At 42.9% G+C, this 26,232-nt stretch overlaps 1 protein-coding gene and 1 long non-coding RNA gene across 10 annotated transcripts in view; one reads left to right on the forward strand and one right to left on the reverse strand.

Annotated features, from left to right (window-relative positions):
• The window catches only part of LOC110079356 (uncharacterized), a 39,045-nt gene extending 22,928 nt beyond the window's left edge, over positions 1-16,117 (reverse strand). Inside the window, exons 1-3 of the long non-coding RNA XR_013545075.1 lie at positions 16,020-16,117; positions 12,714-15,335; positions 1,898-2,001 (exon numbers count right to left, since the gene is read on the reverse strand). This is a non-coding gene — a long non-coding RNA (uncharacterized LOC110079356). The remainder of the gene's footprint in view (positions 1-1,897; positions 2,002-12,713; positions 15,336-16,019) is intronic.
• NRXN3 (neurexin 3) overlaps positions 1-26,232 on the forward strand; it is a 1,709,419-nt gene that overhangs the window by 1,175,640 nt on the left and 507,547 nt on the right. For 7 of the 9 annotated variants that reach the window (XM_078393299.1, XM_020794338.3, XM_078393311.1 and 4 more), the window contains exon 1: positions 10,021-17,148. The exons of the other annotated variants lie outside the window; for them this stretch is intronic. In XM_078393299.1, the coding sequence (XP_078249425.1) occupies positions 16,878-17,148 (271 nt within the window). In that variant the 5' untranslated portion in view covers positions 10,021-16,877. Of the gene's footprint in view, positions 1-10,020; positions 17,149-26,232 lie in introns of those variants that run through there. 9 annotated transcript variants of the gene reach the window in all.

The raw sequence follows: 26,232 nt of genomic DNA on the forward strand, positions 1-26,232 counted from the left end.
CTTTTACCTTTATAGAGAAGCTTGCTCAAAGTGATGTATCTCACCTGCAGTATGAAATGGACTAGTCTGTTTTACCACATCAGAGTATATTCTGCAGTCTGACACCCAATAGTCTCATGCAGGGTTGCATTAGCTTTTTAATGGGGTTCTAATATATACCTCGAAAACCCCGGGGGGGGGCACCATTATTTAGAACTGATTTGATGGTACATGGTTAATTTAATTGTGAATATGTGAGGTAGTTTAAGATGCCATTCCTAAAACCTTGAGCAAAATATTATTTCCTTTTGATCAAATACACAGATTTCCCAAGGATAAGCCAACAGGTCTCTACCAATAGGGAAAGATAAACTCCCCAGGTCCCTATAGAAGCTGAAGGCAATTCTAGTGACTATCTGACATTTCCCTCTGCCCTTTTTTATGTATTTGTCACACTCCTTTCACACATCAATCTCATAAAACATTCCTTGTCTCACACTTTGAAATATTGATATTATCCTACGGCAAAAGATAAAAACACAGCCAAGCAATATAGGTTGGTGATAGAATTATTTGCAATACACAGAAATCTCTACTGATGTTTAGGGTTGGCACAGTATTAAACACATTACTTTTGCTGACAGGCGTTTTCATTTCCCCTTGCCTCACAAGTGAGGGGAATTGGAAAGAAATCTAGTTTTCAATTCGAGGCCCATTCAATAAAAAATGTAAACCTGAAATACAGGCAGGATTGGCAGCACCTAGTTAAATCAAAAAGGACCTTGCTGGAAATTTATTTTCAGAAGTCTTATAAATAAAGAGAGGAAGAAGGGAAATGATCAGCTCTTCAGATTTATGCATCCTTCAAAGAAGTGTTCTTTCAGTGAAGGAACACTGTATAAGTATTTTTGATTTTCAACTATGGTGGGGAAAGAGGGGAAGGGAGACAATATGTAGGCCAGCCAATTTGTGCTCTCTGTAACCAATCATTTAATATTTCAAGGGATTTTCTCATTTTGGAGATAAATAACAGCATAGGACACCATAGATGCTGCTCATTTTAGATATCTTTCTCTGTAAATTAGAAGCCATTACTGCCCCTAATGTTTTAATACTAACCTGAAATATGGGCATATCAGCATATCAGGAAAAAGGAAGAGTCATTGGAAAGTGACTAGAAAGTAAATGTATTACTTCCTGGAAAATATTAATATTAAAAGTACAATAATGCTAGGAAAAACTGAGGACAGTCGGAAAGGAAAAAATACCTAACATGACATGGATAGGCTCAGTAAAGAAAGCTATGGCCTTTAGTCTGTAAGATCCAAGGAGGGCTGTTGATAATAAAACCTTTTGGAGGTCACCAATTTATAGGATTACTGTAGGTCAGAAGCAATCTGACAGCTACACACATAATAATGATGATTGTATGCCATCAAGTCAATTCTGACTTATGATTACCTTTTCCAGGGTCTTCTAGGAAGAAAATACTCTTAAGTGGTTTACCATTCTCTTCTCCTAGAGGTGCCCTGGCTTGCACATAGCTGCACAGGCTGGCTTTTCTCCCAGGAAGCACAGTGGGGAATCAAACTTCTAACCTCTGGCTCTGCAGCAAGATACCTAAACCACTGAGCTATCCAGCCAGCAGCATTAATACATATACACAATCTTGAAAGTACTTTTTCTCCTATCTATAGTGGAATTTTCTGTCCTTGTAGCCTTGAAGAAGGCATAGTTTCAAAGGAGATATGGGCAACACATTTGTCTGATTAATGCTTCATTATGCAGAGTGAAGAGAGAATAAGAAATCCAGTGGGAAAAGAGGGCGCTCAGTGAGACCAAGACTGACAGATTTATGCATCCCCTAATTTCGATCCTAGCTGAATGAACATCCACAGTGTACCTACTCATCACTTACCTTCCCATTTTTAAAGGACAGAAATGTGAAATTTGTTGGCATATTCATTGTTCTCTCATGTGCTCAGCAGTCTGAGGTTTTATGAACATCCACCTCAGGGTTCTCTTTGAAAACATTAAAAAAACATACATATAAGATCAGCATTATATTAATCAAAGAACAATAATTAGTTATGATTCTCACACTTTCACACTGGTTGAGTAACCATGATACCAGTCTTTCATATTTGACCATATTTATTCAACCATAAAGGAGGGTGGGGGATAACTGACCATAATTTTTCTTAATAGGAGTCGCATTTCTCATAAAGGCTTGCACTGGTAATCTGCACGACCACCTTCTCCCAAAAATGATAAGTTAATGCATATTATGTATGCATTAACTTATTTTACACTTTTAAATTCCAGATCAACTCTTCTCAGAAATGCAGTTTCATCTGGAGTCTCAAAAAGTTAATATCTGATGGCACAGAATTATGTGCGTGGCAGCCCCTGAAATAAACATTTTGTTTTATTACACTGTTCTGATATACCTTCATTAACAATAATGGAAGAGACGTCCGAATTTGTTTTGCAGTAGCTGCTCCAGATTTTTCTACAGTCATCATCATAAGCAGCATAGTATTTATATCCAATAGCCACACAAAGATTAACTGCATATTTTTTTCAGGAGTGAATTACAATGATACTATGAATCTGTTTTTGTATGCCCTTTGTTGAGAAGGATGTAGCAGCATATCATTGACACCAGATAACTTCAGGGTGGGCCATTGTTTCCTTTCAGTTGCTTCGGGCTTACCAATTGGGTAAGATTATTTTTGATGACAGCTCCCAGAATTATCCAAGAATTATCCAGGCAAAATATGGGGAGTTCCAGGCCACAGATCCACATCTGCAGACACCTATAGACAGTTATATAGTTGGACAGTGTCATCAAAGCTACCAACATAAATTTGACCAAACCCTGGGAGGCAGTGGAAGACAGGAGGGCCTGGCATGCTCTGGTCCATGGGGTCACCAAGAGTCGGACACAACAACTAAACAACAACAAACAGACATATATTTCACTCACTGGCAAAAGGCCCTGTCTTAGAAGCTGCTTGGCTAGCTTGGACCTGTTTCTTGTTAAAAAGGCACATCTCAGAGAAAGCAGCACTCAAGGATGATTTTTATGTAAGAGGCAACTCTAAGCACTGGGAATGCATTGCTACCTGTTGAGTGGAGGGGCTGGTGCCACAGCTCAGTGGCTCAGCATGGAGGTGTTCCAAATGGTTTGATAGGGCCAAGTGCATGTAATTCACTAGAAAACTAACCAGTCTCCTCCCCTATCTTTTTGTTTTCTGGTACAGTGGACCCTCGACTTACAGACGGCTTGACTTACAGACTTTTCGAGTTACAGACTTCTCTGGCTGCAAAATTTAGATTCGACTTGCAGCCGGAGAATTGACTTACAGACCAGAAAAAAACCCCAAATGGAACAAAAATAGAATAAAAACTGCCAGTTGTAGGATTAATCAGTTTTCAATGCATTGTAGGTCAATGGAGATTCGACCTACAGACTTTTCGACTTACAGCCACCGTTCCAATACGGATTAATTCCTTAAGTAGAGGGTCCACTGTACCTTGACAGTGGGGCCAAGGGATGGGATTTTTCTTTTATTACAAATCCCACGATTTCCTATTCTGAGAGTTCAACCTGACTTATAGACACCTAAATGTTGCTCACCTGGGAGAAAAAGCTTCAGCTGGAAGGCTCTGAAGCTTAGCTAGGCTTAGCTTCCTACCCTACCTAGGAGCATTCTTTCTGAACAGAAATTAAGGTGGACGTAGGCCTAGCAAAGCCTCCAAGCCTTCCAGTCCAGCCTTTTCTCCCAGATGAGATACATTTAAGTGCCTGTAAGGTATAAGTTAGGTAGAACTCCCAGAATGGAGAATTATGGGATCTGAAGTCATGAAATATGAAAGCCCCAGCCTTAGGGCTCATCATGCCATTTGGAACAAGGCAGGAGAATGGAGCACCATTTTTTTCTGACTCACAAGCCTTGTTTTTACAAAGACTCTGACAGCAGTAGTGCAAATTCCGGGTGAAGGGGTCTTTCTGTCCCAATTCTTCTCTGTCTTAACCAGTGACAACACATGTCCCCTCCTCCCCTTATTCTCAGGTTTTGGTACCAGAAATCTCAGGGGGGTGGGATAATGCTGATCTAGCAACCCTGGTGACAAGTCAAAAAAAGTAGATGACATGGCAGGACCAGGGGGAAACAAAGAAGAAGACTGGTATGATGGTTAATCACCAGGCAACCAAGTCACACAGTATTGAAAGAGAATTGGGACAAAGCAAACCAAAGGTAGAATCTGAAAGCAGGCAAAAATGCAGAGATCTGGGCAGAAACTGTAGCTCATCTTATTCAGGGCTCCTATTGCTTTCTCTTCTAGAGGTTGCTGGAATCAAAACAAGTACCGTAGAGACATTCAAGGAGCCTTGGGGAGGACTGGGCCGAGAAATGGCTCCTGACATTTTGGCACAAACATTATAAATAACAAGGGAGATGAATGTATTAATCTGTAGCAGACACTTACTGCTTTCCTTCACACCTTGCTCAGCAGGCTAGAAAATGTACTTAGCACGAAGCTTAATATGGAGACATGCTCCTCATGCTAACCCTCTTCACAATTATTTCAGCTACTTCGGAGAGATGACTGATTTTGCACATCTGGTACATTTTGGGATATTTGGTATTAAATCATCAACAACCACCCACCTCCTCTAAAACTATGTGTGGCATAAACTACACATGTCAATGTAATGTCAGCCATACAGTTATGCCTTCCATACTTTGCTCCTCTTTGAAACTAGGAAAGGGAGGCAAACCATCTTGAAATCATCAGCATCACAAGTGGGCTATTTGCACAAAAAACTTCCATGGGAGAAATTTGTCCTTCTCTGAAATAACTGCAAGTTGTGATTTATTGACACATTCAGAATATGAATCTGTCATAGCCAAAACCTTTGCATGAATTCAGTCTCACTGGGTAGAATGGAGACTGCTCTCAGCTAAATGCACATACAGTAACTTTTCCAGCTCATATGCTGAAAGGGATAGCTCATGGACTGGACAGTGGCATCCCCTATCAAAGTGACAAGCCATCTTTGGTTGAAAGAAAGAAAATTCTAGCAAGATCAGGCTTTGTTTATGCCTTTCACTTTTGTCAAGAGAACATGTGAACAATCTGTTCGCATCTAGGCTGCGTAAACCATAGTTTATCATGACAAGAACAAAGCTTATTGACTTTATGTCTGCATACTCTCTTCTCTCTTTCTCTGCCATAGCTTGCAGATGCCCTAGCTTGGCAGAGGAATTCAGCAGTTTTCATTCCTAGTTTCAGTTAACCCATAGGATAGCTTGTTGTTTGAACCTCAAAGAATAGCTATAGTTTGTTTAAACAAGCCATCTTAATAATCTATGGTTTCCAGTTGGCTTGTTTCAAGCAGACCTTAGTCAAGATCACAGCTTGGAAAAGTGGCCATGCTAGTAGGTAGACACTTGAAGCTGTAGTCCAAAATTAACTTTTTCCCATAGCATTAATTAATGAAAAGTAAAAGCTCCTCACTACTATTCTAGAAGCGGAAGGGGGAAAACCTGTGAGCCCTATTGCGGTTCATCACTGCGGTAACAAGTTACAGTGGAGTTGTAATGCAAAAGAAAAAAAAGTAATTTAGACTGGTTCCTGACACGGAAAACAGGTGTTGAGGCTTGGCTCTGGCAGGCTTATTCTGTGGCACTGGTTCTTAGGAGAGCTACGTAATCCCGTGCTGTACTAACATAATAAGGCTTAGCTAGCTCTCCCTACCCCCCCCCCCCCATTTTAACAAAATGGGCAGAGATGGGGAACATTTGGATTTGGTTTTTTTAAACTACAAGTCCCAAAATTCTCCAACAAACATCCATAGCCATGGTAGCTGAGGTATTCTGGAAGTTGTTGCAATCACTCCTCTTGATGTCCTCCCCCTGCCCCCCTACTTCTAATCTTTCCAAGAGGCTACACTTGCCATTAAAAGTAAGCAAGAGACCGCATGGCATTTCATCCTCCAGCCTCAAATAAATCACATCATGTTCATGTATGTTCTCTAATCCAGACAGAGAGGTCACTTCTTGGACTGTATCTCAGGAGCTTTGTTACTTGATCAGTAGCCTTGGATGTAATGTCAACTTGTCAGACCTGTTGACAAGGTAGAAAGGATTCAGAAGGGAGAACTACAAAGGCATTAAAGATTTTGTGTGTGGAAAGGAAATGAATCTATTTAACTGAGGTAGGTTAAGAGCAGGTAGGCATAAGTATAAGAATGTGACTTAAAGAAATAGGGGGAAAAGAGCAATCAGATTTAGAAATAGGAACATTTGGGAAGGATTTCAGTTAACAAGGCTTTTTGTTGACATTTAGATGCTCTAACAGAAGCTAAAATGGGATTTAGCACCTTCCCACTCTGCTGTTCAGGCTCTAAAAATGATAGAATATAAAAGTGGAAGATTGTTAAATAAGTATCCTCCTCACCGCAACATATTTTATCCATGGATGTCTTAATAATAATCTTAGAACCGCAGAACTGGAAGGGACCCTGTGGATCATTGCTATCAGCTCAACAATCTATAAGAAACCACAAAAGGTTAAAACACTATTGTTTACAGTGATTTTTGTTTTGTTTTCCAGTGAGGACAGGCGATGGTCATGCTGACGCTGACTTAATGAGACACCTCAACCTGTGGGAAAATAATGTGCATTCCATCCAATATGGGCCTTCAAGTCAGGTCACATGGCTCTCATGCTGTTTGGCAGTGGCATAGTGGAATAAGGGCTTTCAGAAGTGAAGCTCTGGAACTTTCTGAGTAGATGGGACTGTGATATCACCTGCCACCTTCTCCAGGATTTCCTTCTTCCTGAGCTTACCTGCTATTATGCCAGTAGTGGAAAGAGAAAAGAATTTCCCCAGCAACAGTTTTATTCAAATAATACTAGCTATTTCTTCTGGAAGGCAAAACATTGTGTGTGGGAGGAGTTGGTCTTGAGTTGGTCTTGAATGGGCAATTCAAAGCCATTGTTCTCAAAATTATAATTTGGAGATATTTTAGCATCAGTGAAGAAAAGGGGTGGGCAATGAGGGGCTGTAAACATGGTGGGAGTGGGAATTAAAAGAATGAAGAAATTGGCAAAGGGTGAGGGAGTTTTTTTGTTTTCCCCCCGAAAAGTGCACTTGTTATCTTCAGGTTTTATCCAGCAATATAGTGTTCTTGGGAATTTTTACAAGAACAGTGTATTGTTGCAAGCTATCCCTGTCGTCAGGCAAAATATTCGGGGGCTTGTTCAGTCTTGAATGGACAATTAACAGCCATTAACTTTACAAAACACCTGCCTCTCACTTCACTCCCTCTTCCCAATCCAAACCAGTTGCCTCTTTGGACTCGTCTTAGAGAGGGGCTGGAGTTTTAGATTGGTAAGATAGGTGCCAAAACTTCAAAATTTGCCTCCATACAACTGCTCACTGACATATCATTAGCCAACTATCAGTGACACAGAACTAGCTATTATGATGCAACTTCTTCTCTTGAATTGTCACAACCACAGTATACTCACCAGGGCAGAAATTGCCAGTTTGTGCTGGGACATATAGTAGTTTGGACATTGGAAACTACCTTGTGATCAAGGCTTGGTATCCAATTTACTTGTCTTCAGGTTTTGTTCTGTAATCAGAAGAACTAGTAGCTTGTATTTTTAAAATAAAAGTGAGATTAATTAACTTCATCAAATCAGTATGCTCCCATCTAAAGTATATCATTTTGAGTATCAAGTGCTGTTTGTATTAGTTGAATAAAACTGGGCTTCACTTCTGTTTATGGTCATGATGTTTCGTGGTGACTTCAGGAAGTGCAGCCTAGGAACATAGTTCATCAGGAAGAGCAGATGCTAAATAAATGATCCTGAACCCCCTCTTTTGCAGCTTCCTGTTACAGACCTTAGACAGTACAGTGGAAAGATGAAGCAGAGGGAAAAAAGAGAGTGATGAGGGAAGTGACATTTCTAGGAATATATATGGAAGGCTTATTAAAAATACAGACAGAAATGAAGGGAGCTATCCAGAGTACTGAGGGCTTTGCTTTCTGCAACTGATCACAAGTTCAAAGAGAATGGCATCAAATCTGATACTTTCCAAGCTAGCTGCTGCTGAGTTTGCTTTCCTCTTGCCTAGCTTCCTTTCGTCAACATCGCTAGTTGAGAGAGGCCAGGATAAGCACCAAGGGAAGCAGCAGGCATTGATTTATAAGCAAGGGAGTATGCGAGCATATGCATGCTTACTTTCAGCCTAATGCATAAAATAACTTTCCCTAGAGCGACTTATTATTTTATTCTTCTACATTATTTTTTTGTATCAGGAGCAATTCATGCCTTACCTGTTGATTTATAGAACATCAAGAGAAGAAATATTCTTAACCAACCTTTGCTTTGCCTACAATTTCATTTAACTGCCTAGCACTTAAATAATTTGTTGCATGGCCTAAAGTTTGGGTGTGTGTGTGTGTGTGTCTTTTATTTTTCCTGGCTTATTTTCTGCATATTTCAGATGTTCCCAGTAGGGAGCATGTCACTCTATGACAGGCTTCACAAAAAAAAGCTTGTACACAGTTTTGAGAAACAAATTTGTTTCATCCATATCAGTGCTTGGAAAATGCAGAGGGTTCCATGCTGACTACAGAATTCTGGACGTTGTAGTCCAAAAAGTAACTTTTCCAAGCTTTGCTCTGCATCCTATCCTTCTCAAGAAAAAAAAGGAACACATGCATATTGAACTCTTTAGAAAAAAGAGAAATTGAATAGCTAGGATAAAAAAAAACTCGGCACAGGTAGTGAATCCTTTGCAAATAGCAGGCTTTCTGGATACCATGGGAAAAGGTGTGGTCAAAACTAATTATATGGAAATAAAATGTACTACCTAAATATTAGTAAATGACTGTAATGGGCATACTGATTGAACCTGGAAGAGTGGGAATGCCAGCAGGAAGTGCCTGTGCCATCAGGGAAGCAGAAGACAGGTCACACTGGGGAGTGGTCACATGGGCAGACAGATTGGAGCCTGTTGTGGGTGGGAACAGCATGAGGCAGAGCACAGTTGAGTAAGTGAGCACAATCTTGGAGTTTGAAGAATGAGGGTCAGAAGGAGGGGAGCAGCAGATTGAAGCATGGCATAGCTAGTACTGTGAGCAGAGTGTGCCATTCACTCTTTTAAAGGGGACTTCAGAGAAGCCAAGCAGTGATAGGTTGATTGTAAGAAAAATAAGTGTTTCTACAGGTTCCAGACATGAGCATTGTGGACTGGCAATGTCCCCTGTCTAAGAGAACATTATCTCATTGGGTACACTACATGGTCGGCAAGACAGCAGTCCCACTGCCACCTTGCCCAGACCTCCCCAAAACAGACTCCTTCTCAGCTCAGCAAGACAAGGGATCAGTCTCTTCGGGCTTGCAAGGCTCTTGCATGTATGCCTCTGCCTCTGCCCTGTCTCTTCTCTGGGGTGGTATCTCTGGAGGACAGGACCCTGCCACACTTGCAAGACTGTGTCCTAAAAAGTTTGCCCTGTAGTTGCAGGGGTGAGGGACTTGGATTCTAGAATAGAACTACAATGAACCTCTACCTACAAACAATCCAGCTTACGAACAGCTCTGTTTGCAAAATTTTGCTTCTACTTGCGAATGGAGCTTCAACATAAGAACAAAAAAAGACAGGGGGAAAGGGCGGGAAATTTAAATTTGCTAACCATTGGTGGCGAAGAGGCTGCTTCTTTGTAGCTCTTTTATCCCAACGGTTAGGAAAAGGGAGACTCAGTCTCCCAGGCTTCCACCACTGCTGCTACTGCCGCCAGGAGACGAGCCACTGGACCATCCCGGCTCGGCTCAGCCACCCAGGTTTCCAGTGCCGCTGCCGCAGGCTTTCCCGGGGTTCGCCGCAAGTGCCACCTTTCTCCCCCACTGCACGGCTTGTCCAGTACCATGGGATGCTTTTCCGGGGCTTGCCACAAGCGCCGCCTTTCTCCGCTGCCATCTGCTGCTCGGCCAGGGTTTCCACACCGCCGCCTGGCAGCGGTGGTCGTGGCGATGGAGATAAGGTGCTACTTTTTGTTTATTTATTTATTAGATTTTTACCTCGCCCCTCTAGACCATGTCTACATGCTTTTTAATTTTTTTTATCTTTTGCTGGATGGGATTGGGCTGGTGGCGTTATGTTTATGTTTATTTTTGGATTTTTTTTTTGCAGCCCCAGGGGCTTGCAGTGTTTTATTTTGGGGGGGGGGTATATTTTTCTTTGGCCGGAATGGATTAATCAGTTTTCAATGCATTCCTATGGGAAAAGCAGCTTCTACTTATGAACGTTTCAACTAAAGAACATTGTCTGGGGCGGATTAAGTTCGTAAGTAGAGGTTCCACTGTACTGGGACTGCTGTGAAGGCAACATTGCTAATTTCTTCCTGCTCTGTGTGACTCCTCAAGTGCCTATTGGATGTTCCTCACAAGTTGTTGCTGGTGCTTGTGATGGAAAGTGGACTGGCATTGCCCCCCCACTTGCTGCTCCTTAATATCCATTGCTTGCTGTTTAATTCAGGATGCCGAGAAAGTGCTAGAATGTCCTCCTCCTCCTTCCACAAGGAAGTGAACTTGTAGTGGAACAATTCCTTGAACTTGCTAGCCATTGCAGTCACTTCAGGACAGAAAAAATGCTATTTTCCCTCTACTGAGTCCGCCATCTACCTCGACTTTCCCCTCATTATGCCCTCCATCATGCCAAGCAAGCCCTGGAACATTGGGAATCACCTGGCTAGGGTTGGCTGTATCCTCACTAAGGACTTGTGCAGCAATCTTAAAGCTTTGCAGGACATAGACCCCCTTAACCCAAAATGTCCCACTCTTATCATCACTACACCAGCCCTGTCACTTTTTATCTCATCTGTTTGCATGTTCTCACTAAGGTGGTATCAGCAGCCAACAAATAAATAACCACACTCTGTCCTCTGCTGCTTATCTGACAGCTGAATTGCAGAGATTTGGAAATATTAGTTTTCTACCTGTCATACAGTTTGATTTGACAGAGGAGCAATATCAGAAAAGTAGGTGGCAACTCTTGTAAAAACCGGTGCCAAGAGCCAAAAATATTTGAGCAAAACCAGCTGAAGAAGCATGCATACTTGGCTCAGCCTATCTTTACTGATTGTATTTACATACCCATGCCTGGGGATATTTTTTGGTTGAAAGTCTCCAGCCCTCACTCCCCAGTAAGCTGAGCCACTGGATACGCTGGTTATGAGATTCTTTGCATTCTAGTTTCCCCAAAAAAGAAACTTTTGCACATTCTAACCACTTGAAAGTCATGTTGCTAGTTGTAAAACATTGAGATAAGGGAAATCTTCATTAGGAATGTCTAATTTTATAGTTTTCTAATATTCTTAACCTGTGTCTTTTCTCTGTCTCTGCCTTAGTCACACACACATGATGATATCAAAGCTGGAAATCCCTTTGAACAGCATTATTCAAACATTATCTTCTAGTGTACCCAAGAGGGGGAAAATACAATTGAAATCTGCCCCTTCCTGTAATGATGCTGCTGCGAGATATATGAGTCACCCATGAATTACGAAGCAGTAAATATATCCACTGACATCAAATAAACAAAACCAGAGTGAAGTCCCAGTGCTTTATGGTGTCACCAGAAATTCCTTGATGTATTTATAGTCAGCCTTGCATTGTTGGCTTTAATTTACTTTTTATAAACATTCTTTAAGCCTCTGCATGGTGCTTGTCAAAATCAGAGACCCTTTTCCAATTTGATAGAGCTCACCCACCATTTTGTAGCTCACCGTGCATGATTAAGGTGGCTTCTGCCTGCATTTAATACTCCTGAAACATCAGGGGCATTTAGTACCATTGCAACTGGTAGTCCCAGTATGACACATATCTCATGCTCTTTCTGGCTTTCCTGTTACTCCTGCAAGAGCAAAGATTGGGATTATATGTCCCTCCAGATGTTGCTGAACTACAGCTGCCTCCAAGTCTCACTATAATAACTAGGGCTAATGAGATTTGCTCTCCAACAACATATACAGGGGAGATTTGAAAATTACTTTTCAGTTTGTACTGCAATTAGTTAATAAAAAAACCCAGGGAGTAATGGGTTGCCATTTCTGTTCCAAAACACACTAACTTGTATTAATGTGTGTCACATTTTTATTTATCTTAGCTATTTTTTTAAAAAAGAGAGAGAGAAACTGAAGGAAAAAAACTCATCAGGAAAATGTTTTAGCCTCACCTTCCACCAGTGAGGAAAATGGATAAACAAACGTTATTGTTTACACAAGAAAAATTTGTAATAATATTGCTTGTAGCAAGTTGCTTTCAAATTCTGAGTTAAACAGTTAGATGTTCCCCACTCCTGAAAGGGGTTGCCATTCTGCCCATTCAAGTTTAAAACAGTAAATGTTCATGGTTTATTTCATCTAACTCCATTTAGAATAATATTGAACATGATCATATTTTACAGAAGAAAAGCTTATTTGTTGTTGCAGAGTTTTGAAATTCTGCTTAAATTCCTCTAGCGGCACAGGACAACTGCAGAGATTCCCAGAGCAGAATTAGCTTCAAGTTCCCCAGAGTAGACCACAACCTTTTTTTTCTCATCTACTGGCACTTACGGTGTCAATAACTCACTCCAAGTCATTACTAGTAATAGAGAGAACAAAAGGTTTCATTACTCACAAATCTGAATAGATCAAACTTACAAAACAGTGCTGACTGACATTCCACAACAGGCCTCAACAGATTCATTGCTTTCAACAGACTTCCAACAGACTACTGAGAGGGAGAGCTGAGAGGCAGAGTTCCCATTGAATCAGGGCTAGGGAAGGAACTATTGGTTATTGTTGTTAGTGACTGACAGTCACCCCAGATCAGAAAAGTCACCCCAGCCAAACCTCCTTGAGGAAGCATGTGACGTTGCAATCACCCCAACAGAAGGCAGCCTTATAGTTATATGGTTGTTTAGTCCAAATCCAATTTAAAGGTAAAGAACCATACAAAAGAAAAGGGCAACAAATTTTAATCAACAGCACCAGAACCACAGACAGAGGAGGCACTTGGGACACCTGGTCACAGTCTTCCCTGGAAATGCACGGTATTACTATTACTACAATATTAGTAATTCCTCCTAAATATGCATCTATGCATACATGTCCCCATGTGCAATTTTTCTGGTCCTTTTCAAGGAGGGTGCATTTGCTCTTTTTGAGGGAGAGGATGTATAAGTGATCTTCCCAGTTATATGTGTAGCCTGCATAATTAAATTGTAAACCGCCCAGAGAGTGCTTGAAGCGCTATGGGGTGGTATATAAGCAGCACGCTTTGTTTTATATGGCAGTCTTTTATAACCAAAATAGGCAGGCAAGTAGCCATGTGGTTCTGCTGCAGGCCAGGTTCTCATGCATTTTTCTTCCAGTATAAAAGAAAACTGAGACAGAGCTGCCTACTACATTTGTGACTGCAAATCTTCTAGGGTTTCCTTACAGAGACCATGATTGTCCCGCATAAGGAAGGCCTTCTTTTAAAAATGGAAACTTGCAAATATGTGTTACATTTTATTTTTAGAAAATGTTTTTGAAGAGGTTTAGAGGAAATGACAAATGGCTACAATATTACAATTAACATCTCCAAATTCACTATGCAAGATCGTAAGGCAGCGATTCTCTGTACTTCCTTAGCTGGAGGTCCGTCCCATTAAAGATGGACTTACTTCTGAGCAGACATGTATAGGATTGCACTGTGAGCCACTGAAATACAGCATTAAGGATGCAGGAATTTTTAATTTTCTCTTAAATTTTCTCTGCCGCCCAGAGTAGACCTTTGGTCTAGATGGGCAGGGTAGAAGTCCAATAAAATAAATTAATTACAGGAGCTGAAGAACATAAGCAGCAACATCCCTTGTCCCAGATTGTTATTATGTTGCAGTGGTTGGGAATTTGCTTTTGGATGGGATGTAGGGCTGACACAGAAGTGATGAATTATAGCTAGATACTGAATTTTCACTTTGTTCTCCATTCCAAACTATCAGACTGGATTATAATTTAGATTTAAGTTTAGTGCAGCAGTTATAGGAAAACCTTGATGCATTTTGTTTTTGTGTACATTGGGGAAAATATTGTCAGTGAATGCAGATTTTAAAATAATTACTCATAGTCATGAATTGGCTCCTAGTTTTTAGCTACTTAATTTATTATGATTGTAATTTTGTTGCAGAGAAGTGTGATGGAGGGCTGCTTATGGGGTTTTCAGGTTCAGGTGTGAAAATAATTTTCTTAGCTGGGTGGGTGGATGGGTGGGATAGCATTTGTTGTTTCACATCAAAAAGGCGTTGAACAAGCACAGTTACTACTGATTTCCCTTTTGCCTCTTGCTTCACCTAGTCTTGAACACCCACTGCACTCTGGTACATCCCCCCCCTTTTTGTAAGTTACATTGCCTTTTCCATGTTCCCCAAGGTTCTCTTTGCTATTAAGTGCAACAGATCCCAATGAGATCCAGCTCAAAATCCCCACTTTAAAGCCCCAATCTGTGCCACAGACAAGTTAGCCAACAGTGCTGGTCCTATCCTTTTGCTCATAACCCCACTATAGGAACCAAGCAGATAGAGAGGGTTTCTAAAAGCAATCTAAATACTCCCCTTCTCAATTCATTTATATATTCATTAAGAGAAGGAATATCTGATGCACCTCCTTGTAGACAAGATACTCTTGGGGGGGGGGGGAACATAACTTCTTTTCCACCCCACCCCCTCTTTATCCAGCTCCTCCTTTCTGCCTGCCTTCAGGCTGCTTTCCGCTCCCTTCTTCTGCCTAAATAAAGATCTATCTCCTGTTTCCTCTACCCCTTGGGGCTGGCAACAATAAAAATGTAATTACATTTCAAAAAGCCATTTCTGAAAAAGGGTCAGGATGGGACTGGAATGCAGCCAAAACACCCTTTGGGGGTTCCAGAATGGCACATCAGCGTGTTGTCCAGTGCTGTGCTTTTACAGAAGAGATGGTTCCTCTCCTCTGTCTGCAAAGGCTAGTTTTCCCCTGCTCTAAAAGGCAGAATCTCAGTTGTATGGAAAAGTAATCAAAAGTCTGTGAGTGCGAGAGAGACAGAACACTCCAACACTTACAAAATTCAGTCCGTTCTCTCACCTTATATACTTTACCATGTGTGGGCTTTTTACCCTTTATGTTAGAGCTCTTCATTTGTCCCCTCCCGGCCCCAAGTCACTGGCGGTGAGGTGTAGGCTGTCAGATGGATGAGACATTAGGAGGAGGATTATACCAAGTGTTCTCTTAGACTGCTGTTCAAAGAAATCCAGATGAAAGGGATTTCTAGGAGAATAATGCGCCTCATATCAGCTGTGGAGCGGAATCTTCTGCCAACATTTATTAATTTAAAAAAACTTGTATTGATTGCACAGGTAGGGTTGTATTGATGATCATAATTTATAATAATAATAATAATCCAGTTAGATGCGACTAATAGGTTTGATTACCATCCTTGTCAGTTTTCCTATGTTTCAGCTCCACCAGCTAAAGCAGCATGAGAGGGGGGAAAGGCAGATAGTATGTGTGTGTGTGTGGGGGGGTTGCTTTGTGAGTAGAAGCTGTATATGAATGGAGGGGGTGGGATTGCTGGTTCTGACTTCAACCCCTCCTTTCCAGGGCATCAGCCAGTCCCTCTGCAGGGTGTTTGGGCGACACTGATTCGCTCTCTGGAGTGATCCAATTTGCATGCGGCTCGCCCATTTGTGAATTTGGCTTCCTAAGTCCTCGCTTCACTTCACCTGGGCTTCCTAGTTGCCTTCACTTGAAGTGAGCGGGCCCTGAGCAGCCTGTTCCACCTTAAAAGGGCGGGAGGGGGGGCAAAGAGGGAGGGAGCGCCGTTTCTACCTCTCTTGTAGATTCTGGACTTTCCTTCCTCTCTCTCTCTCTCTCTCTCTCTCTCCCTTTTCTTTTCCTTTCTTCCTTTGGTTTTCTTTTTCTTTCTTTTTTCTTTCCTTTTTTTTTTTTTACCTTTGCTTCTTGAGTGTCTCCTCTTCAATTACGCGGGAAGACCTGGCAAGCTTTATTCCAGAGCACGCGCTGTTAATCATCCTCCGCTTTGCTGCTGCCCGGATCCCAGGATAACGCACGATTCCGTGTTCGTGGAGAGGTGCCCGTGTGCTTGGGTGGATGTGCGCGGGGGCGCGCGCGCGCATGTAGGTGTGAAAGAGCGGGAAAAAAACAAAAAACGGGCTGAGCGAGTCTGCAGCGCAACATTTGCCGGCGGAGAAGCAACCCAACAAACCAAAACCAGCAACTTGGAATTGGGATGAACCACAAAAAAGATTCATAATCTTTGCAAGGTCTCTGGCTTATTTATTATTATTATTTTTTTAAAAAAAATCCCTCCCTTTCCTTTCTCCAGCTAAAGCAGGGGGACAGGGACGGTAAAAGGGAAATCCTTGAGGATCCTGTCAGCTTGAAGGAGGAATCTGAACTGGACAGAAAAGAGATCCTGTTCTTCCTCGTGCGCGTGGCTCCACTGATCTCTCCTGGAAGCTTGGCGCGTCTGAAAGGAGCCCGAATCCAAAGAAAGAGCCGAACCTGATCCGGGGAGGATCCAGCGGCGGTTTGCTTAAATTGCTCTCTCTCTCTCTCTCTCTTGCGTCGGTTGGCTGCTTAACCCTTTCCTGGCCCACCTCTCGTAGCCTTACACGTTCCGACTTCGGAAGCGACTCTGGTCTTCGCTGCAGCTGAGGAGGATGGGGCCCTCGGCATCATGAACCATCTCCTCTTTACCCAACTGGAATCTGAACCGCCCGGTGGTCGTGGTCCGTAGTCCTTCTCTCCCCCACCCCACCTACCCACCCACCCCGCGTGCATTTAGCCATGCATCGCATTGCCTTGAGACTAGCACCGGGACGCTGTCCCGCCTGGACTCTGTGGATGTGCTTCCTCTGTGGGGGATGTATCGTCAGCTCTGTGTGGAGCAGCTCCTCCAGCGTGGATTTGCCAGCCTCTTCCTCCTCCTCCTCCTCTTCTTCCTCTTCCTCGTCGTCCGCCTCGCAGGCTCAGCAAGAGCATCATTTCCATGGCAGCAAGCATCACTCCGTGCCTATCTCTATCTACCGCTCCCCGGTCTCCCTGCGAGGAGGACACGGTGGGTTTCTTCTTCTTTCCCTTCCTTTCCTTGGCCAAGTCTGAGGACAGCTGCTGGGGATGAATTGGGGCAATGTGGGGTGGGGAGTGAGAGAGGAAGGAAGTCAAGCCGGACAGGGAGGGATCCGGATGAGCCCATAAGCTTTGCGGTTCTCTCTCTCTCTCTTCTGCTTCTTCCCTCTCTTTCACACGAATCAATTTTCCCGTTTAAAAGCCACCCACAGAAAACAGAGAAGAAAACTTTCTCCCTCAAAGCTGCCTCTCAGGAGCCGAACGGCGCCATTGCTCCAGTCAGTCCAACCCGCTCCGAGGCTCCTCTTCTCTCCCCCCCCCCCCCGCCCGCGCTCCTTGTTGCTCCGGTGTGTGGTGGTACCCTTCCATTTGCTCCCGCGTTGGCGGGAAACCCAGAAGGCCTCTCCCGTTTCGGGGCTGTTGCTGCTGTTGACGGCTGGTGGAAAGGTGCCAAGAAACGGCTCTTCTGGGCTGGAAAGGAGCCGGGCTAAGGAAGGAAGAAGGAAGGAAGGGAGCTCTCCCCCCCCCCCCCCGCCACCTCTCACGGCGCTGCCTGTGTGCGGGAAAGGGAAAAAGCCAGGAGGAGGAGGAATGGGGGTGGGTGGGAGTAGTTGCGCTGAGGGAGGAATCGTACCCAGAGGCTGTTTGTTCGTCTGACCCTGACAGGCGACAGACTTCGCGGCGAGGGACACCTGAGATCTCTTCTCCCCCGCCCCCACGTCCATTTACTTGAAATCCCGTCTTCTAGGTTGTTTACCCCCGAGAAGGAAACGAATAGGACCGCCGGCGGATTCTCAGGAGCGCCCCGTTATTACCCTTGGGCTCTTTGTATATACTGTAAGGCAGGGGACAGATGGGATGCGGGGAGTGGAGCTTACCCCCCTACTGTATATCTGTGTCTTGTCATTCATACAAGTGGGAAAGACCGCAGAGTCTCCCCCGCCCCCCAGTAACAAATTCGAGACCAGCTTCACTTTCCCTCACCTCGAACTACAAGATGCTAGGTTTCCTCTCCCCCCCCCCCCCCGCCGCAAATGTAGGACGGGAGACACATTTGAAGGCATCCTTATATAGTGTGGGTTTCAGAGAAGCTTTCTGCCGGAAGAAAAAGGGTTGCGAGGGATGCTTGTGTTCTCACGAGAGCCAACCCGTATCTGGGATGCAACCCTCTCTGGCGCATGTGACTCTCTTAGCAAATGCTACCAGAAAAGATAATCACGAGCGGGTCGGGGGAAGATGATGATACCTTGATGAAGGTATAAGCCCTCTAAGAAACACGAGATGGCACTTCAGTTTCCTATGGAGTCCCTGCAGTTCAAGACCACTTTTGGGGCGCGGGGGGGGGGAAAGCACTGCATTGTCCCTGAGGTCTAATCCTAAAATACGAAAGAGAAGTGCTAGTAGGGTTAAAGATGAAGAAGTTGTGCTATTTGCTTTGGACGCTGTCACAATCCCAAATGTTGATGGAGTCGCTGTGCCAGTCTTAACTACTGTAACTGTACTACGTCTGAGTGCAAGTTTGTGTCTGCTCAAGGGCGGCTTCTCCCGCTTTCTTCTTTATAACTGAGCCCAGTCCAGCGCCAATCCTTGGCATGGTCTGATTCCCTGATTCAACCATTAGCGAAAGGGAGCCGTCCTTCACCAGCTAGCCTGTCGTCTTTTCGCCTGTGGTAGATCCACAGCCGGACACCATCTGTGGGTAGCGTGTTAAACTCAGACGTCAGTTTCGCTGAGTTCTGAACCACTTGCTAGCAAGTTAAATGGCCCTGAGGTCGGGGCCCCAGTTTTATGCCCCAAGCAGAGTCCCGTCTCCAACCCGAAGCCTTGTTGGGAACTTCCCTCATCCTTATCTTTCCCCCACCAGCCTATAGAGGCCTAACGGAGTGTGTGCCGCTCAATCTCGGATATTCATCGCCATCACTGACATAATCCATGCTCAGTTATATTTGATAAAGTTGTCAGGCAGCTCGCCCGGGTTTCTAAATTGAAAAACACTTTTCTCTTGGTGCCTTTCTGTGTCTTTCTAGGTATTTTGCTCCTTGCGAAAAAATGGGAACTAAATCGGTTGGGGATTGATTGCATATATGCACGCGTAGCGCACCTTTGCCAGAGAGGAGGAAGGGAAGGGACTAAAATGCCCTAAGAGAGCCTCTGAAGGCAGAGATGAAAGGAGGAGGGCAGGCGGAGGCGGGCACACAGTCTGGATCTGGGCAGGCAGTGTCTCTTTCCCTGCCTTTCGCGCTATCCCTTCTTCTGCATCTGCAGCCCTTGTACTTCCCCTCCCACAGGTGTAGAAACATAGGCTGAGGTTGCGCGAAGCTGCCAGAGACTTTTCTAATTCCATCGCTGTCGCCTGATCGGGAAAGGGTTAAATGGGGAAGAGGCGGAAGTGCCGAGATTCTAGAATCTGAGCGGCGCCCTCCGCTCGTCCCTTCCTTCCTTCCTTCCTTCCTTCCTTCCTTGGCTAGAGGGAAAGCTCTGGCCGCGTAACTCGGGGCGGTTCTTTAACTGTCTCGTTTCCCCTCCTAAATGCTGCGAGCTTGTAGCGGCAAACGCAGCATCCAATAGGCAGTAGGGGCTCCACGATCCTCCCCCACCTCCAAGTGCGGGGCATAGACGAGGGGAAGGGGCAAGTCAAGAGAGTGAAATTCTTTCCACTTGTTACTTTCCTGAAAGAGGTTTAACACGATGTGTTTCAAACAACGAGGGAAATCGTCTTTTCACTTCCCCAGAAAGCAAGTCCTAAATGCTTTTTGGGGTCTTGTTGGGCGCCCTACAGCTGTTTCCAATTTATGTTGGCAGTATATGAGGTATTCGCCACCCCAAGTTTGTATGGCACAGCGAAGTTTGAAGCCAGCTCTCCTGCCTCCTAGCTACACACCATATTGGGGTTAACTTCTAAATAAGCGTGCTTAGGGTTGCTAAAATATTTAAATTTCTAGTAAGTAGTGGAGTTAAAATTACCATGTGGAGCAGTTAGTGTAGTATAAGGGTTAGGATGCTGGACTGGGAGAATTGAGTGCTGGTCACCCTGGAGCAGTAAAACTGACTGACCGACCTTGGGCCAGTCACTGTGTTTCAGCCTGCCTTCCTTCACAGTGTTGTTGCAGGAGTAAATGTAGAGTGGAGGAGTCAGCAGGTACAAAACAGTGTTCTTACCTCAGGGAACTACAGGGGTCTGTCAGTGCAGGCAGAGAAAAGGCAGAGTGAAGTGACTAAAGCTGCTGATTAAATGTCAAGGAACAATTACAATGTACAGATGTTTAATTTTGTAGTCTAGATTGCCTATTTGAACAAAGAAGCTCAACATACCATGAATATCTTCCCCACTCTTAAACTCTAAAGCAGTGCTTCCAAATCTTGAGTTCCCAGATGTTCTTGGACTGCAAATCCCAGAAATCTTGCTCAGCACATCTCGTGGTGGAGGCTTCTGAGAATTTTAGTCCATGAACACCTGGTGAGCCAAGGTTGGAAACCAGTGCTTTAAAGGAAATACAGATAGTTCTGTGAGACGTTTTAGTTGTGGTTGCTTGAGCTGGAAGCATGGACTTGTGGTTGATGTTCTCTGGTGCTTTAAAGGAGTAGGAAACCTTTGCCCTTCCTGATGTTTTGGGCTCCCAAGTTCTAGAATGCCAAACCTAAGGCTAAGGAGGTCCAAGTATTTGGAATCACCTTTTGCTCAGTAAGATGCTTTGAATCAATTAGAGCCCCACCCCCTTTAGAATTGAAGGATATTTTTATGGCAGGTTGGTACAAAATGTTGAACATTTTGTGCCAGGCCTCAGGTCCAGAAGCTGCTTTCACATTCAAAGGTTGAATGCCATTAAATATTTGAGAAAACATCAAAGGAAGGTGACTGTGAGTGTTGATGGATTTCCCCCTTACTAATGACCAATGACAGCTTACTTTACATGGGTTTAAGGAGCAGAACTTCCAGGCCAGATGACCTAGTTTCAGACACCATTCACAAATCCTATCACTTTCAGTCATGTTGTGCGAAAAGCATATACAGTAATATGCAAGTAATGTGAGAGTTTTCGAAAGTTAATTATTATTATTTTACTTGGACAGCAGAATCTCCCAGGCTGGAGATCAAGGAAACAAAAAACATTCTCAAGCTCTGTGTCATGCAAAGATGTGCACCCCTTGATTTACTCTTATGAATGGGGAGAGGGGGAGAGAGTTGCAAGGTGGGGGTGTGATATAAAACCTGGGAAGTAATATGTACAAATTTACTCTGTTGAAAAAGCATTGCATCTGAGGTAACGGGCATTTCCTGAAAATGATAATTCAGACACTCTACTAATCCTATACTTTCCTCTTAGCCTTTCCTATTTCTCTTCTGACATTAGTTGTGAATGCTCCATCCTGGCATGCACTATCCTTGTAATGAGCATTGCTTTCTTGCCCTCAGTTTATACTCTCACTTGAAACAGCAGGAGATGAGCATTTCTAAAAATATTGACCTGCTGTTTTGTTCCCCTCTGCTTTCCAACGGATATTGACATACTCCTAAGCCTAGTGTGATCTAACACACTAAGACCTGGACCTGGATACAAATCACAGCTGCCCCGTAATGTAAAGAGGGTCAGTGTGAGAATGAATCAGAGAGGGAAGGTGGGTGAAGCATCTTGCATATTGAAGTAGGAGAGAAATCATTAAGAATAATTATTCCAAGCATCCTATTCCTCTATTTAGAACTCTGATTCACCTTTTATTTAATTTACTAGATTTAACAGCTCCCCCACTTTTCCTTCAAGGAGCTCAAGAAAGCATGCATGGCCCTCTGCACAATAACTCAGTGATCTGGGTTATGCTGAGAGACAGCAGCTAATCCAAAACCACCCAGTGAGTTTCATAGTTAACTGGTGACTGGAAGGTGACTCTCCTCCAGTGCTTAAAGTACCAGTCAGTCTCTGTATTTCTGATCCATAGCTCCCTATGACCCTATAGTCTGTGGTCATACATTTTATCTCTTGGCTGTGCGATTCAGTCTTATCTTGCAGCATGCATTTTTGAGCACTACTATACTTTTCTGTTTTTAGACTGTCTACAGCATTGTCCTGGCAGTGTTTGACTTTTCTGCCCCACTGTTAATATGTCAAATTCTTTCATTCTGATCTTAAAATGCAAAGATTACTTGCAACTTTCCTGCTGAAGATAGTGAAATGAAGTCCCATTTAACTGTTTCTCAGTTGTGCTCATTACTTGTGATTATGCCCAAATGATTTCAGCTAAATTAATTTCATATAATGTATCTAGGGATATTTATTTATTTAGTTAGTTAGTTAGGTACTTTATTTTTGTGTCACCTGTTTGACAGTTTGGAGGTTTTCGTCCTTAATTAATATCCTGCTGGATCCAAAAGAAAACTCAATATAATTTTAATTTAATTTCAATGTAATTTTAATTCATACATAGTAATTAAATTTTAATATTTGAATTACATTTGAATTTTGGAAAGGGACATATTTTTCAAACAATATTGGAGATACTTTTAAAAACTATTTTGATGAATTTCGAGGTGGTATTTAATGTTAATTTGCAATTTGCTAAAGGCAATACTTCTGAACCTTTAAAAAATCCTGACAACAGTTGTAGAATTGGGAACATTGTGTATGTCTGTATTTCTTTGATGTTCACTTTTTAATTAAGTCAATTGGGTTGAGTGTTTATATTGTCATTGCCCACATACTTACTCTATTCAGTTCATCACACCTTGGAACATCTGTTATGTTCAAAGTCAATAGAAGGCACAGGACTTCATCACCAGGAAGGGAACCAGAACATTTTCCTGCATCTTCATTGCAAGAAGGAAGCAGCAGCTGGCTTCATCAGTAAATGCCAGCTCACTGACTAGCCTGACGCTATATTCATTTACAATTTCACTATGTGTATAAGTTGGCATACAACTCTCTCTGGGAGTGAACAAAAACAACTAAGGGAAAAATAGGGACCACAGAGACAGCTGGTGTCTTATCAAAACACACACTTGGCTTATATCAGTATTGCCTTCCTTGTTGCACGATAGAGATGCTCAGACGTTGGACCGGTGACAGCTTTGCTGACTCACATCTCAAGAAAGTGGAGTGAAGAGCAGACTGTCTGTGTTTACCCTTGATTTCTTTTTCACAGAGCAAAACAAATAAACCAGAGTAATCCTTCTGTCCCAGCATAGCTGACCACAAGCCTACCACTGCAATATAGAATTAAATGTATGTAAGTTGAGTCCCAGAAGTAACTCTATTTAAGATCCCCTAAAAATGCAACCAGCATTAGATAGCTTTTTGGCTTTCTCACAGGGAGACTCACTTATTTTTGATTGCCATATAGCCTGATGAAAATTTCTGGCAAGCTTGGAAACTTGCATGCCGTATTGTGGCCTGTGCTTTAACTCTAATAATGTTTTTACTCTACGCTGCTCACAGTTTAACACTGTAGTAGATAGTGGTTTGTGGCATTTTTCAAACATTAAAATACCTTTATGGCGCATATTTGCTAACTCTCTTAGGTTGCAATCATGTCCTCACTTTGACTTCCATGAACTCAACTGACTGCCATGGGACTTACTTTTCAGTAGATATGCACAGGATTGCACCATTAACTTCCTACTCTTCCATTTTGGAAGTTCACTGTCATAAAAAAGTTTAACATAACTAATGAATCACACAAACAGAAAACCTGCACACAAAATTCTTATCAAAATTCCCTAGACTTGCACCTTGGCCATCATAGAGAATTCTATTATGAACTGTCCTCTGTGTGCACTTCTGCCTACCTCCTATCTTTTCCTGGAAGCATATTAAAACATAAAGAGTGCAGGAATTAGTCAGAACAGGGGACAGCACTCAGTGAGTGCTGGTGCGGTGGCAACTGGGCTTGGTTTTGCCTTATTGACTGACATGTTGGAAAGAGTATGTAGGTCCAAATGGCCTTATATTTCTACTATGACATCATAGAAATACCAGCATATATGATGGGTTTGCTGGTGCATAGATATTATCATGCCGCCTCTGAAGAATGAATATATTTACTAGATATAGACTTTTCATGTACAAAAGGTGGTAACAGTAGTTCCAAAAAAGGAAAATAAAAGAAGTTTTCCTGAACTGAAGTTATGATATAGGCTAAAATGTTATCATTGGTAAACATTTCTGTAGATGGTAGTTTGATAAGATGTTCTCATTTAGCCAAAGCTGAAGAGAAGACACCATTAATAACTTAGTTGCTGAGGACCAGCTTTTCAATTGTGTTCAGACAGAGAAATAGAACAGTCCAGGATTGCTGACTGTGAAAGTGAAGCTGGTAGTGAACTCTTGTTTGAACCTTTTCAGTTGTGGCACCCTGACTTTGGAACACTCCTTGCAAGAAATTTCATAACCATCACGAAGTACCTTTTCTTTCCTAAAACTTTTTACCTTGGAACATTCTGCACTGATTTAAGCTGTTTTAAAAAATAGCACTCCACTATTCTAATTTATTTTAATGTAATTGGTTTCTGGTTTACTGTCTGGTTATTTAAAAATGTATATTGGCCATTCTGAGGGTTGACAAAATTACTTCATGAACCATAAAGTGAGCTCTTCCTAGCATTGTGTTGGCATTGCAGGGAATGTCAGGGTTAAACATGAAATCACCTTGCCAGTGTTTTCCTCTGGCTTTAGCATCAACCTGTGCCTGTTGAAACCAGACCAAAGAATTATACAGAGCAGCATGATTTACAGTATGTAGAGTGATTTCCTGAACTATGTTTACACTTCTCTAGACAGGCATGCCAGCATTCCAAATCTGGCTTGAAACAAATAAACTACACCAAACAAACAAACAAACAAACAAACAAACAAACAAATAAATAAAAAGAATTAAACCTAAATTGGAATGACAAATATCTTCTATGTGAAGCTTGCTAATCTCTTTCACTTTGTTGTTGTTCAGTCGTTAAGTCGTGTCTGACTCTTCGTGACCTCACGGACCAGAGCACGCCAGGCCCTCCTATCTTCCACTGCCTCCCAGAGTTGGGTCAAGTTCATGTTGGTAGTTTTGATGACACTGTCCATCCATCTCGTCCTCTGTTGTCCCCTTCTCCTCTTGCCCTCACACTTTCCCAACATCAGGGTCTTTTCCAGGGAGTCTTCTCATGAGATGGCCAAAGTACTGGAGCCTCCGCTTCAGGATCTGTCCTTCCAGTCAGCACTCAGGGTTGATTTCCTTCAAAATGGATAGGTTTGTTCTCTTTACGGTCCAGGGGACTCTCAAGAGTCTCCTGCAGCACCACAATTTAAAAGCATCAGTTCTTAGGCAGTCAGCCTTCTTTATGGCCCAGCTCTCACTTCCGTACATCGCTACTGGAAAAACCATAGCTTTGACTATGTGGACCTTTGTTGGCAAGGTGATGTCTCTGCTTTTTAAGATGCTGTCTAGGTTTGTCATTGCTTTCCTCCCAAGAAGCAGGTGTCTGCTTTCATGGCTGCTGTTACCATCTGCTCTTTCACTTAACAATCCACAAAGGGAGGAAAGTTTTAATTCTGTCTGACCCATATGGTATAGTTTGATTTTACAAGCTAAAGAAAATTCAGTATTGCTGTTAAGTGTGTGTGTGTTTGTGTTCATGTGTTGGGCCCATTAGATGTCCAGACAGAGTATGGCTTTCTGGCCTCTAGAATTGTTACCAAGACTGTTTAGCTCCTTGCTAGCTCAGTAGCTTGTTCAAGGCTGGCCTCAATAGCTAGTCAGCCCTTCTCTGTGTATGTCTTCCTTGCCAGTGGGAGACCGTTGAATAATGTATGCCTTTGGTTGCTAGATAAAATGAGATTTGCATTTGCTTTATGATGAATTAATTAATTTAGTTTCTTCTTTGCTCCTTCACTCTTGTTGCTATTTTCAAGGAGTAAATGGCCTGCAAAACATTTGTATGACACTGCGAGTGGTTAATCCAAGCCCTTAGCAACTGCAGAATGTTTGCATTGCAAGGAAGATGTGGGGAAGAGGCAGAAACATTTAGAATTGATTCAGATCCCACAAATGACTGGTTTAGCAAGCTATGGTAAAAAAGCAAAGAGCATTAATGAGTGGG

The sequence above is a fragment of the Pogona vitticeps genome, chromosome 1, assembly GCF_051106095.1.
Source record: "Pogona vitticeps strain Pit_001003342236 chromosome 1, PviZW2.1, whole genome shotgun sequence".
NCBI lineage: Eukaryota > Metazoa > Chordata > Lepidosauria > Squamata > Agamidae > Pogona > Pogona vitticeps.